Source organism: Mesoplodon densirostris, chromosome 19, assembly GCF_025265405.1.
Source record: "Mesoplodon densirostris isolate mMesDen1 chromosome 19, mMesDen1 primary haplotype, whole genome shotgun sequence".
NCBI lineage: Eukaryota > Metazoa > Chordata > Mammalia > Artiodactyla > Ziphiidae > Mesoplodon > Mesoplodon densirostris.
This window is the reverse complement of record NC_082679.1, coordinates 65,122,115-65,135,729: the sequence shown is the minus strand read 5'-3', so window position 1 is coordinate 65,135,729 and position 13,615 is coordinate 65,122,115. Positions and strand designations below refer to the sequence as shown.

Here is a 13,615-nt window from a genome sequence, read left to right as displayed (position 1 = left end):
TGATTTCCCCTCTGCTATTTGGTCCTGGTGACTTTGGCAAGTTACCTAACCTCTTGGAGCCTCAGTTTCCTTATCTGGGAAATGGGAACAGCAGTACCCGCCTCATGGGGGGTGGAGAAAACGAGGGGCCGAGTATAAGGATGGGCATACAGCAGTGTGTCTGGAACATGCACTTGGAACTGTCCATCTTGGAAGGGGTTGACTGTCCCCAAGGAGGGAGAGAGGTGCAGGCCCTGCTCAGGACACACTGAGCTTCCCAGTCCTCAGCCATCCCGCCTTTGTCCCATCACTGCTTACGGCTATTGTCTGAGAGTTCAGACATGAGAGTCATGGCGCTCCTATTAACTCCCCACAACGGCCTACCCTCTCTTCTCAAGAGTCAACTGCTGCTTGTACACCTCCAGTGACGGGGAGCTCACTGTCTATAGGGACTGCTGTAAATACCACAGCCTTGGTCGCACAGTGGAGCCAAAATGTGGCTCCTTCCAAGGAACTGAAATCCACACTGGAGCTCCCATTGCTTCCTCCCTGCTTGGGGCCACGGGGCAAGAGGGTCATCCCTCCCGAAGGGCTGTTGGCCATGCTGTCTGCCAAGCCACGCCCTGTGGTAAGCACTACGTGTGGATCACTGCGTTTAACCCGCCCGGCTGCCCTGGGAGGCCACCACGTCACAGAGGAGCTGCTGCTCTGCCCACCCTCTCCTCTGCGGGGGGGTTGCAGGGTCTGCAGGCTCGGGCCTCAAGGACCCTTCAGGGCTCCCCTGTGTCCCCCACTGAGGTCCCAAAGGCTGAGGAGACAGAAGCTCAGAGAGGTGGGGGGCCTGCCTGGGGGCACACGGCAAAATGGCCACAGGGTAGGAGACCCCAGGACCTGGACCCTGTGCCATGGGGATGGCCTGGCCTTGAAAGTGGGGGCCCTCGGTCCTGGGCCGCCTCCCACCCCCTCGCTGAGTGGCCTGGGTGAGCACCGCCCCTCTGAACCTGGCCACTCAGCTGGGAGGGGCGGCGTGGGCAGCCCAGGGGCCTCAGCTGAGACGTCTCCAATCTCCCGAGGCCCAGGCCCCAGCTCAGGTTCTGAGGCAGCATGACCCACAGCCCAGGCTTCACTGCACACGGGAGTGGGTGGGGGCTGTGAGCAGCAGTCCGAGGGTTGCAGCTGGGGATCCTGCCCATGGCTCTCTACCAGCCCTGCTGCAGGCCAAGTTCCTGGGGCCCTGGTTTCCTTGGCAGAGAGACCGGGGCTCTGCCGGGTTGGAGCTCATCAGAGCTGTTAAGGCAGCATTTGGCCTCCAGGCGCAGGGCTGGGGGGAAGCCCCCCCCCCCACAGCCCCGCCACTGCCACTGAAGGCCCACGAGGCCCAGCATCACAGGGCACCTGCCAGCTGTGTGTACCCTGGATCCAGCCACACCTGAATGCCACATTAGGAATCAGAAGGGCCCAGGCCATGGCTGTGCCTGCACATATGGGGCACCTGAGCCTGGGCTTGAGGGGACCAACCCAGGTGCTGCCTGGCCTCCCAGGCAAGCGTCACCATGGCTAGGAAGTGCTTCCTGAACTCTCATCAAGCACAGGCCCCTCCCCATTCCCACACCGTATGTGCCCATTCCACTGCCCCACACTTGCTTCCCATACATCAACACCCTTTCTTAACCGAAACGTATTTTAAAATGAGCATTTGTACCCTTTGCAAGAGGACGCCACACCGACTTGCCAAAAACTGAGAGCAGCTCAGCAGCAGCCCTGAGACAAATGACAGCCCAGTGGTCATTAGCACGCGCTAGAGACGCTCAGGCAGCGCCCTCTTCCTGTCGTCCAGGGGCCCACAGGCACGGAAATGCAACGAATATCTCACCCTTGGTTGCAGCTGCCCCCAAGTATACAGAAAACCACCTCGCTTACCATGAGGGGTGGCTCCACCCGTGAAGCCCAGTGCTGGGGGGGCAGTCCCTGCCTGCTTCCCCAGCCACAGGCCAGGTCCAGTTCCACCACTTGGTTCCTTATTGCTTCCTTCCCTTGAAAGCCCTTCTCTGCCTCGCCAACTTCTACTCATTCATTAAGTGCCTGCTGAAAGAACTCCTCCTCCAGGCAGCCCTCCGTGTCACCCCGAGGTTCCATAGGCCCCGCATCACCTCCTCCAGGCAGCCCTCCCTGTGTCACCCCGAGGTTCCGTAGGCCCCGCATCACCTCCTCCAGGCAGCCCTCCCTGTGTCACCCCGAGGTCCCGTAGGCCCCGCGTCACCTCCTCCAGGCAGCCCTCCCTGTGTCACCCCGAGGTTCCGTAGGCCCCGCATCACCGCCTCCAGGCAGCCCTCCCTGTGTCACCCCGAGGTCCCACAGGCCCCGCATCACCTCCTCCAGGCAGCCCTCTCTGTGTCATCCCGAGGTCCCACAGGCCCCGCACATCACCTCCTCCAGGCAGCCCTCCCTGTGCTCCCAGGCAGTTAACTCCTCCCTGCTCCCAACACCTCATGGCTGCATCTCCTGACACGTTTCACGTGGAGTGGCAGTTGCTCCTGCACAGGAGTCTAGCCCGGGCCTGGCTCAGGGGGCTGAAGAGGCCTGTGCCCTGGGCCAGACACTGTCCTGGCCACTGCGGCCGGGGTCAGGGCTCCTTACCGGTTCCACCTGCCCGGGGGACGAGGTTCTGGTCTGGATGCTCCCGTGGAACGGGCCCCAGGACAGGCCCTCGGCGAGGCTGCACCGAGCCCGCACGCACCTCTGTCCGTCCTGCAGCAGCAGCTTCAGCTCATCTGCAGGGAGAGATGTCAGAGGTGTGAGGAGGTCCAGGTCCCAGGTCCAGTCCGTCCTGCGGCACCCGCCCCCCCAGGAGCAGTTGGGGGGCTGAGGGCAGAAGCGGGAGGGTGGCTCTGGCCCAGGTTACGGGGATGGTGGCTGGTGCCGGGTCCTGGGGGCCAGGCCAGCCCCTGCAGTGAGACCTGTGCTGGGGGATGGCAGGCTGCAGAGACAGGACAGCAGGGGCGCCTGCAGCTGCATCTGAGCAGGTGGGCACACCGCTCGGCGGGACCTTGGCTGCTGCGTTGGGACGCGTGTGCCTTGCACAGCCTAGGACGCACACACGGAGCCGGGTCACCCCTACTGCCTTACATGGGGGCAGGCACAGAGGTGAGGATGATGATGCCGATGAGACCACCTCCCGTCCCCTCCACACGGTCCTCCCAGACCCTTCCCATCAGCTTGAGCCCCAGAATCTGCAGAGCACGCCTGTGTGGGCAGCTGTGAACTGCTGGGCCTTGGCTCCTGTCTCTGAGACAGGGACCCCGCACCTCCCACCCCCTGTGGTTGGGGTGAGGACTGAGCAAGCCAATCCTCTTAGCATCTCAGCACAGGGCCCGGCGGGGGGAGCCAGGCCTGGAGCCAAGTGTTCCTCCCCTCCCCCACGCACTGCCGGCCGAGGCCCTCGGCACAGCCGGACTGCGCTCGGGTGGCGCCCGCATCACTCCCTGCAGGACCCCCGCCTGCTCTCTGGAAAGGTCTGGACCCAACTCCTGCCAAGGCCCTTGGTCGGCGGCTGCCTGTCCGAGCGGCCTATCACCCAGCTGAGGGCTTAAGGCTCTCCGGCCGCGGCCACCTGTGCTGTGATCAGGGCCAAGCTCCCGGACTCTGCCAGCTTGCGTGGCCCAGGCTGTGACTCCTGTGTCAGCTAGGGGAGTGGCACCTGCGGCCGGCCACCGGCAGGATTGGGTTCCGTTGACGTGGACAGACCGGCCTCTGCGAGGAGCCCCGCCACAGTCCTCCTCACGGGGAGGGAGCTTGGGGTCGCACAGGGTCTGCAGGTGGGCTCCCAGGTTCAGCCCGGCCTCAGCGCATGACCCATGTGACCTTGTGGGGTGGGCTGGATGGTGGCCCGCAACCTGGGAATGTCCCCTTGTTTGGAAAAAGGGTCTTTGCAGATGTGACTGAGATCGGATCTCAAGGTGAGACCATCGGATTACCCGGTAGGCCCTACAGCCAATGACAAACGTCCTCATAAGAGACACACAGAAAAAAAGAGGCACAGGAAGAAGTCCCCTTGAAGACGGGGCGGGGACTGGTGGGACACAGCTGGGGGGACACTGCATCTGGAGCCTCTGAGGGAATGCGGCCCTGCCCGCGCCTTGATTCGGGACTTCTGGCTCCAGAGCTGTGAGAGGGTATTTTTCTGATGTTTCAAGGCACCAAGGCTGTGTGAATTTGCCCGGGCCGCCCTGGGAGACGCACACCTGGCACATCACCTGCCATCTCGAGCCTTAGTGTCCTCACAGCCGAGGGGATGATGGTGGCCATGCCCTCACAGGGCGGTCTCTCCCCAGGCCACGCACCCTCTGCCCAGGAAGGCGGGGCCGCCTTGTGCCTCGGGTGCCACCTGGGCTGCCTGGGCCCACAGAGGCCTCACGTGGCCTGGCCTGGGCCCCGAGCAAGTGCTGCTGCATTGGCCCCGCTTCCTGGATCCCCGATCGGGCAGGCTGTGGCCTTAATGGGCCCGATTATCAGATAACTGCCAGCCTAATGGCACAGATAACGTGTAAATACACCAGGAGGCCCGGCTACAATGTTCTAACTGGGTCCTTGTCTTCCCCAGGGCAGATAAGATGGCAGGGGACCAGGACGTGGCCAGGAGGCGGCGCCCTTTATCGGCCCCGCGGCGAGGGGGACAGAGGCCGGCCATGTCACTCTGCAGCCCGCCCACAAGGGGCCGTGTCCTCTACCTGTGCACCCAGGATGCCAGGGTCCCAGCCAGGACTCTGCCCATGGCGCCCCCCGTCCCCTGGGCCTGCAGGGTGCCAGCCGGCATGCGGTCACCCGTTCCTGCCCAAATCGCCCTATGATGTCGGCCCTCTCCTGGTCCCCACCACCCCCAGTACAGATGAGGAAACTGAGGCCCCGAGAGGCCACATAGCTGGCAGTGGGATGCCAGGATCTGAGCCTGGACCGCTGCTGTCCTGGGTATATCTGGGTCTGTGGTACCCCGCCCAGCTGGCCCCAGGGTGTGGGCGTGTGGGGAGAGGCTGTCTAAAGGCAAGTTTGCTGGGCACTCACTTGTCCATCTAAATGGTCTGGCCAGCCATCCGACGGGTCCACGCTCTCATTCTGAGGCTGGCGGGGAGCCCACTGTGGGCTGAGCTGTGTACCACCTGCCCCCTCAGGATGGTGGGGTCAAGGCGGAATAATCCTGCTTCCCAACACCATGGCCGGTGCCCGTCCAGACAGCCAGACCTGCGCTAAGCCTCATGGGGTCGGCCCACACTCGGCCTTCCAGAGCGGGGAGGCCCACACCCTCTCTGGACTTCAGTCTTGCTGCCGGGGCCACAGGTGAGCCAGGGACAGCAACCACGACTCCCTCTGTTGCCGTCACATATTTTCCTTTCAGTGTCCAGGGCCTGGCTTGTCAGGCCCGGGCCCCCCGGTAGGAGACAGTGCCGTCCATCTGAGGCCGGCGCCCACCTTCCTGGGGGGAGGAGGAGCGGGGGATTCACTTCAGTCTTCCCCAGGGCGAGCCAAGTCCTACACAGACTCAGGGACACGGCGGGGTCGGAGGTGGCTGGCCCAGCTCACTCCACGGGCGAGCGGGGGCGGGGTGTCAGGACCCCAGTCTACCCCGGCTCGCTGCACCAGGGGGGTCCTGAGGCCCCTCTCTCAGGGCCCTGGCCCTAGCTCACCCCCAGTCCTGGTGGCCCCCCAGAGGAAGGCACGGACCCAGTGAGCCCCCGCCCCCGCTGCCCCACAGACAAACTGCCGCGGCCCCTAATCGCGCCCCAGAGCTGGCGGCCCCAGCTCCCAGATAACGGCGTGGCTGGTGCTTCCCGTGGCAGCTACTCCATCTCCTGGGTATCACGCACCACCAGAGGGAGGACGGCTCCTGATAAAGGCGGCCGTTCTGCACGACGGGGCAGAGCCCACCACTCAGGGCTTGCTGGGGGATGGCCGAGGCCCGGGAAAGGCAGGGAGGCCAGGGATCTGAGGGATGTGGGCTGAGGATCGGGCAGTGGTCGCCATTGGAAGCCCCCTCCCTGGTCCAGGGGAGGCCATCTCTGAGAGGCTGGGCATTAGAAAGGGTACCCCATGTGGGTGGATGCAGGGCCATAGCAGATGCCTGGCTCCATGATGGGAACATGGCTGGATCTCAGCCCCAGCTCATTCAGTGCCCTTGTGCAGTGCACAACCTGTGCAACTGTCCATGGTGGCCCTGGTGATGTTCAACATCCATCCACTCAGATAACCTATTTCCAGCTCCCAGTTCCTGCCCAACCCCTTGCACAGTCAAGCAGGTGTTAAAGCCCAGTTAGCACCTATCAGAGACCCTCTCCCAATGAGAAATAAAACTGTATGCCAAAGAACGGGGGTCAGAGAGTCAAGGCCACCTACTCCTCGCAGACTGGGTACCTGGTGAGGGCTCAGTTCAAGGTTGAGAGTGAATGAAAGTATGAATGAGTGAGGAAGGGGCTGGGGGCAGGAGATGCTGAGCTGGGGATGGGAGCTGGCTGGGAGAGCAACAGACAGGAAGACACAGCTATTTTTAAACAGCCTCTGAAAGAGCTGGAGGATCTAGACGGTGGTGGCCAGTGGTCAGCTCCCAACCACACTGACAGGAAACTTGGGGCCCAGGGAGGCCCAGGAGTGCTCAAGCCACACTGTGAGCCCGGGCCGGAGGTGGGGCCAGAACCCAGTCTCTGGACTCACAAAACCCCACGCGGGTACCTGGGGCAGAGCTTGAGGGAGGCATGGCCTCTGCCCTCAGGGCTCCCAGGAAACATGGGTGGCGACAGCTCCAATGGTGGGCCAGTCCGGGTGGGCTTCCAGGGGGAGATGTCCTCTGCCCTGGCAGCCTCCTGTGACCCATGTCTCTTGTTTTCTCCTCCCAGCTCCAGAGCAGGGCACAGAGGACTCCAGCTCCGGTGAGGTCCTGGCCGAGTCCTCCCTGACCTCTGTAGCATGGCCTCCGTCCCCACAGCTGGACAGCAGGGGTGATGCCATTTGCCCCGGGAACTCCCAGTCCTAACACAATTCCTGGCTTCTGTTTATCAAGCCTTAGTCAAGCGCTTGGCAAAATTCACAGGGATTCCTCCCAGCCGTGCGGAAGTTATTCCCCCCAGCGTACAGAGGGAGAGACTGAGGCTCAGAGAGGTTAAGCAACTGGCCCAAGGTACACAGCTGGCAGGTAGGATTTGAACCAGAGCCCCAGCATGCTCATGGCCAGGGCCTTGACACCCTTTTCTGGGTCTTTCTAGTCACAGGCAGGAGGCGACAGAGAAGAGGACGGGGAGAGGCTGCTGCAGGGGAGGTGAGGGGTGGCAGGCGAGCCCCGGCTCTCCCGTTGCAAGGCTGACTCTCCCTGCTCCGCCCTGACTTTCCCCATCCGCAGCCTGGTCTCCTCTGGAGGAGGGGGCAAGCCCTGCGCTGCCTGGGTGGACCTCCCCACGGGGGTCGGGCCATCACTACAGGCACAGCGTCGGGACAAAGCCTAATTTATTCTGTCATACAACCCCACACACGTTACTTCCAGAGCAAATATGCTGCGCTGGGATTCAATTTCACCCCCAAGCATCTGTGAGGATCCAGATGAGAAAATTCAGCCTTTGCATATTTATGTGATTTAAACACCTGTTTAGGTCTTAAAACCCTCCGATGGCGTCCCGAGGGGCCAGGGGAAGGAGGCAAGACTGGGCATCGCTGCCCCAGGCCAGGCTCAGGACCCCATCCCGGGAGCCCAGCAGATGGGGTGGCAGCTGGGAGAAATGGGGTCTGCAGTCAACAAGCGGGCTGAGTCCTGCCTCTGCCCGGCTCTCCCTGAGCCTCGGTTCACCTGCTGGGCTGGTGGCTGGAGAGTCGAGACAGCCTGTCGGTCGGCGCGGCTGGCCCCGCGCTTCCTCTCCCCCGGCGCCCAGGTGTCCCGAGGCCTATGGCCCCGCCAGGGCTGCACGGAGCTGCCCTCAGACTTGGCTCTGCCCTACGCCCTGCAGCCCTTGGCGCCCTCCTTCAACAACAGCCAGAGAGCTCGAGAGACCTGCTCCAGGCTGCGCAGCAAGGGCTGCAGTCACCCCACCAGACCTGAGCTCCTTTCTGACAAGAGAATCTAGGGCTCCAACCCGGACCATCTGGCTCCCACCAAGCCCAGCCACCCTAGGCCCCAGGTTCACCGGGCCATGGCCCCGCGGGCGGGCTGGCAGTGCTGACCGGGTAGCCCTGCTGTTTGCAGGAGTGTTGGTGAGCTCAGGGAGGCCGCCTGCGCCCTGCTGGCTGGCCCCTCCTTCCAGGGGCCAGGCTCTGTGCTAATGGCCATTGGCCTCCAGGGTACAAAGGCCAGCCGCCTGGCAGCCCCCGCCCTGGACAGTGGGCTCTGGGATCGGTGTGTGGGCGCCCACCCTGGGGTCACTGCCAGCACCCACTTATCTAATCGGCCTCATCGATCCCGCCCGGCCCCACCCTGCGGCTCCCTGGGGCCAGCTGGCCCTGGCTTTGTCGGGAGTGGCCCTATCTCAGGATCACGCTGTTTGCCTTTGATAAAAGTCACAAAAAAGGGAGAGAAAAAGGAGAGAGGGAGAGAAAACCCCAGGGGTGAGCAGGCCCCGCCCCGGCAGGGTTCTAGAAGTCTCCAAGGGCCTGGGCCCAGAGCAGGGCGGGCTGGGAGGCTGTGGGCCCCAAGGGGTTCCACCAACGTGGAACCAGGCCCAGAGAGGGCGGGCACCTCACTCAAGGTCACGCAGCAGACCAGGCAGCGGGGTCAGTGGGGGTCTGCGGGGCGGGGCGAGCCGCCTCGCTGTCCCCTTGGCCTGCTTCCTCATATGCTGGCTCAGCCCCTCCCACTGCAGATGCAGCTCACCGGGCCCCCCACGGTCCGGAATCGAGGGTGGTGGGCCCTGCCCATGGTCACCAGCTCTCAAGTCCAGCCGTTATCCTGCCCCCAACTTGACCCTCCTGACTGGGTGGCAGCTGAGGCCCTAGGAAGACAGAGAGATAAGGGGACAGGGGGTGGAGGTGGTGTCTGTCCTGCAGCTCTCAGCAACAGGGCTGTCCCTGCCTTTCTGCGACTGAGATGCCTGGCGGGGGGAGGGAGCTCCTAGTAACCCAGCTGCCAGGGGATAAGGCCTGACCCCCGTCAGCCCCGAGGCTCCAGGACCTGGGTCAGTACCAGGGCGTGCCCCTTCCTGCCCATGGCTTCCTCTTGTGTGAAGTGGGGGATGAGAGTGCCCACCTCCCAGGTCGTTGCAAGGTCACATGACACAACAGGTGCAGGGCCCGGCAGGGTGGGTGCTCAGTGACCACGGGAAGTTGGCAGGGGGCCGGCTGGGATGAGCTGCAGTCCCTGCACAACCCTGGCCAGGCTCTCAGCCCCTCTGGGCCTGGGGGGACCCATCCCCAAAACAGACGACGCCAGTGGCTGCTCTCAGCAGTGATGGGGCTTCCTGCAGCCCAGGTGCGGTGCCGCGTGGCCACCGTGCTCGCCTCCACGGCACGTGCCGTGGCAGCGGGACACAGCTGCAGCCGCCAGCAGCCGCCTGCCTGGTGTCCCAGCCCCGGTACGCTGTGGGGTTTGCTGCCCACGGCGGGGCAGAGCCCTAATCACGTGGCTACACCGAACAGGGCTCCCGGGCAGGCACAGGAGACCACCTCCTGGGTGGTATGAGAGGTGAGAGCCCGACTATGTGGGGTGGGCACCACCGAGGCTGTGGGGGCCCGTCTGGACACTCAAGGCCCGGGGCTGCTCACCCTCCTTTCTGCTCTGTGGTCATGGAGCCTCTGGGCTGGGAGGGGAGGGTTCGTCTCCGTGGATAACGAGGCCCTGCTCGCGTGTGACCCTCCCATGATCCGGCGGGAGGGAGCAAATGGGGCCTGGAGAGAAACGGCCAGCGGACAGCAAATTCCCATCAGCTCCTCGGAACACCCCCATTTCTGGGCTCCACCCTGTTGGCCCGTTTCTGATTCCTGTTTACAGATGGGGCAACAAGGCCCCGAGGAGGGGGGACTGGGGACAGGCGAGGAGGGAGACCTGGGCCCTGGGGCATGGGGAGGGCTGTGGGACTGTGCATGGTGGGCAGCCAGCTGCTCTGCAGGAGGCCCGCACACCCACCGGAGCTGTGCAGCTTCTCCCATCTGGGCTGGTTGCCCAGGCCCAGGCCCAGGCCGTGGCGAGACTCCCACCCTGGTTGCTGACAGGCTTTTCTCTGAGCTGTCCCGCCTTTCAGGGCAGGAAGAAGGCAGACAGGCCCATGCAGCCTGGGGCTCCAGGACCAGGAGACCCAGGGCCATGGGGCACTGGCCTGTCCCCTGGATCAGGCCACACTTGAATGCCACATCAGGAAACAAAAAGGGGTGGAGCTTGATCCTAACCCTGGGTGTCACCAGTGACCACGGCGCCTTTGGAAAGACTCAGGCTCTCATCTGTGACTCATGGGGACAAAGTGTCAAGGGAACATGGTTAAAGAAGCTTGGTGTAAAAATGGGTGCGGTCCGTTTCTTCTGCTCTCTTCTAGTTGAGGAAAGTAATTGGAGAGGTCAAGGGATTCTCTGAGGTCACATGGCCAGCAAGTAGCACAGGAGAGTGAAGCCCAGATCCCTCTGACCCCAAAGCCACTACCCCAGTGCCAGCGGTGTGCCCTCACGCACAGTAAGTCTGGCACATCAAGGGGCCGGGTGCTCCGGACCCCAAGCACAATCCTATCCCCATTTCACAGGTGGCAGCAACAGAGCTGAGCGGGGCAGGAAACACTCCCGACGCCAGCCCTGCGCACAGGCCCGGCCCCAGGACCCCGACCGCACGGCAGGCAGCACAGCCTCGATGGAAGGCACAAGCCGACGTGCGCCCTCCAGGGAAGACGGGCCGCGGGCGCCGCGGGTGCACGTGACTGCTGGCTCAGGAGCAAAGCCACTGGAGCGGCTAGTCCTCCAAGCGCTCTCCGGGGCTGGGAGAGGGTTTCCACCAGCCTGGGCATCCCCACAGAGCCCCTCGGAGGGCCCAGACCCTGGCAGGAGGGACCGGAATTGGGAGAGGAAGCTGGAGGGGCCGGGGGGCTATGAGTTGAGGGCACACATGAAAATGGGAACTGGCTGTCGCAGGTTAAATACCAGATGTCACATATGGCCTGGGATCTCTGGCCTCGTCGGGGGAAGCGGACACCATGGCCGAGCCAGGCTCTGGTTCCCGCAGGGCCACGACCTGCTGGAGCCCAGTGCCGGCCGCTGCCCTCGGACAGTGAACACCTCTCCCTAAATGCTGCCCCAGCCTGCGCCCGTCCTGTGGTCAAGCTCCCCGCATCACTGTTGTGTTGTTTATGTTCCTGAGGGCCCGGCTCTGGAGCCGTGACCGTGACCAAGACGGATGGATGGACGCCCATTTCCCTGACGGGGAACGTCAGAGGAGAGGACGTTCCTGGGAGCTGCCCGCAGCGGCCCCTGGATGTCCCTGGTCCTACCACTGCCTGGGGAAGTCTCACGCCTCTCCACTGGCCCTGGTGCCCTCTGCCAGCACCCAGCCCCCTGAGTTCCGGGCCGGGCAGGCTGTGCAGAGCCTGAGCCTGCCTGGACGGGGTGGCTTTCTCATTCCAGGCCAGAGGTTTTCAAAGGGCTTCGAGCCCAGAACGTCCTTCCTAAGAAGTTGCCCACAGACCCTGCACTCACAGTGGCCGGTGGCAGGGGCTGGACTGGAGAGGGTTCCAGAGCTCAGCCCCGAGAGAGCCTCTCAAGGCCCTCCCTCGGGGTGGGACACACCTGCCCCCGACACCTGCTGCCCGTCAGCCTCCCCTCTCCTGACAGGCTCTGCCCGGTGGTTGCGTCACACGGGGCAGCCTGAGCGTGGGGTGGAGCCGGCAGGCAGGCGAGGTTCCTGGAGCTGACGGCAGAGGGGGCTGGCAGGGCGGCACTGCGGCCGGTCCAACGTGGGCCAATGGGCGCCAGGCACGGTGCCTGTCACAGGGCCCGGGCTGGGGAGGGCCCTCCGGGGGCACGCCCTGGCTGCACCTGTGTTCCCGAGTCCCCTCACGCGTGCACTGGGGGCGATGCCATCGGCTGCCAGCCCCTCCCCACCTCTGCCGGCTCGCTGTGCCCTGAGCTGCTACCACGTCCAGCACCATGGAGTCCACGTGTGTATTCTACTGACTCCCAGTCCCTCCGCTAGAATGTCAGCCCCTTGGGCCAGGGTCACTGTCAGCTGGCTGTGTCCTAAGAGCGCCTGGGCCCAGTGGACCCCCGTGAGCACCTGAGTCTGGAGGACAGTGGCCAGAGGCGGAACTGGGGCTGGACGCCCGGGCCCTGCTGACGAGCCACAGGCCTGGGAGAAGGGGCATCTGGTCCTGCTGGGCTGGGCAGGGGGCGGGCGGGGGCAGTCCTCCTCCTCTCTGCTCTCACCTCCCCTGACCCCGGGATGCAGAGAGGCCCAGAGCCTCACCTCGGGCTCCAGCTTCCCATCTGCAAAGAGCTGGCATGGGGGGTGGGTGAGGAGGAGGACATGCTGCCCCCTGGGCCTGGAGTCTACTGTGGATCGGCCCCACCAGCCAGCTGGGTGATGGCCGGGCAGTGCGGGTGGCCCCCCAGGTCCTGGAGCCCTGGCCCTGCCCAGCCCCCCTCCGCCCCCGCCAGCTGGTGCCGTGAACTTCTCCTCCTATCACTGGGACATCGCTGGGGATTATTGATTTTTTGACACAGAACAACAGCCTGTCTTTATCGGGCTGAACCCTGGCCCCAGCTAATGGTGGAGCTGGGACCGCCTGGGGATAGCCAGCGGCGCAGCATGGGGCCCAGCCCCACAGCAGGCTTCTGACGGCCCCTTCACCATCCCCACCCGGGTCAGAGCCTTGCCCCCCGTCCCATGGAGCCTGAGCACCACGGCTCCCCGGGTGCCTCAAAATGGGAGGCCTTGAGGTGTCTCCAGCCTTCTCAAAAAGCTTAAAAAACAAAAAGCGCCCTGGGTCTCTGGGCCTTAGCCTTCCCACCTGTGAAGTGGGCGGAGGGCCCCACCAGCCCCTGGCCCTTTGGGTCTTGGGAGACCCTGTGGACTGAGAACAGGGATGGGTGGGGGCCCCTGGCTCTCCCCAGCCCAGCCTGGTCCTGGAGGGTGGGCTGGAAGCACGACCCGGTGAGATAAGATAAAGAAAACACCTCCTGTGCAAGTAGCTTATCAGGCTCCTATCAGCCTGGGCCTCCGGCCCCTGCCCTGTTTTTCCAGGAGCCACCAGAGGGCCCTTCCTTCCGGTCAGCCTCCAGCTCACCGCCTCTCAGCTGGCCCGGCCGGCCCACCCTGCTGCTCCTTATGTCCCTGGGCCCCACCCTCCTGTCCCTCGGAGCCCTGTCTCTCTGCTGCAAATGGGCAGGAGGGGTGGGCATGAGGGCAAGCGAGGGTCTGGGCGGAGACCGGGTGGTCAAGGGGGTAAAGGGAGGGTGCCCCGCCCTGCCGCTGCCAGGACCTCGGCGCTGCCCCCAGCCTCGGGCCAGTCCCGTCCTACCCCCGCCCAAGGGGCAGCAGCGGGCACTGAGGTTGGCCAACACCATCGAGAATGTCCTGACACTGCACCACCCCGCAGGGCCGGCCCTTTAAGGAATAAGAAGCTCCTTCTAGAGAAGGTGATGGGCCCTGAACTCCTGCGGATCCTTTATGAGCACCCTGGCTGCTCCGCCCACAAAGGAG

The 13,615-nt window shown here is 64.2% G+C and overlaps 1 protein-coding gene across 1 annotated transcript in view; it reads right to left on the bottom strand.

Annotated features, from left to right (window-relative positions):
• The window catches only part of ZFPM1 (zinc finger protein, FOG family member 1), a 67,501-nt gene that overhangs the window by 13,564 nt on the left and 40,322 nt on the right, over positions 1–13,615 (bottom strand). Inside the window, exon 4 of the mRNA XM_060084725.1 lies at positions 2,617–2,750. Within this exon, the coding sequence (XP_059940708.1) occupies positions 2,617–2,750 (134 nt within the window). The remainder of the gene's footprint in view (positions 1–2,616; positions 2,751–13,615) is intronic.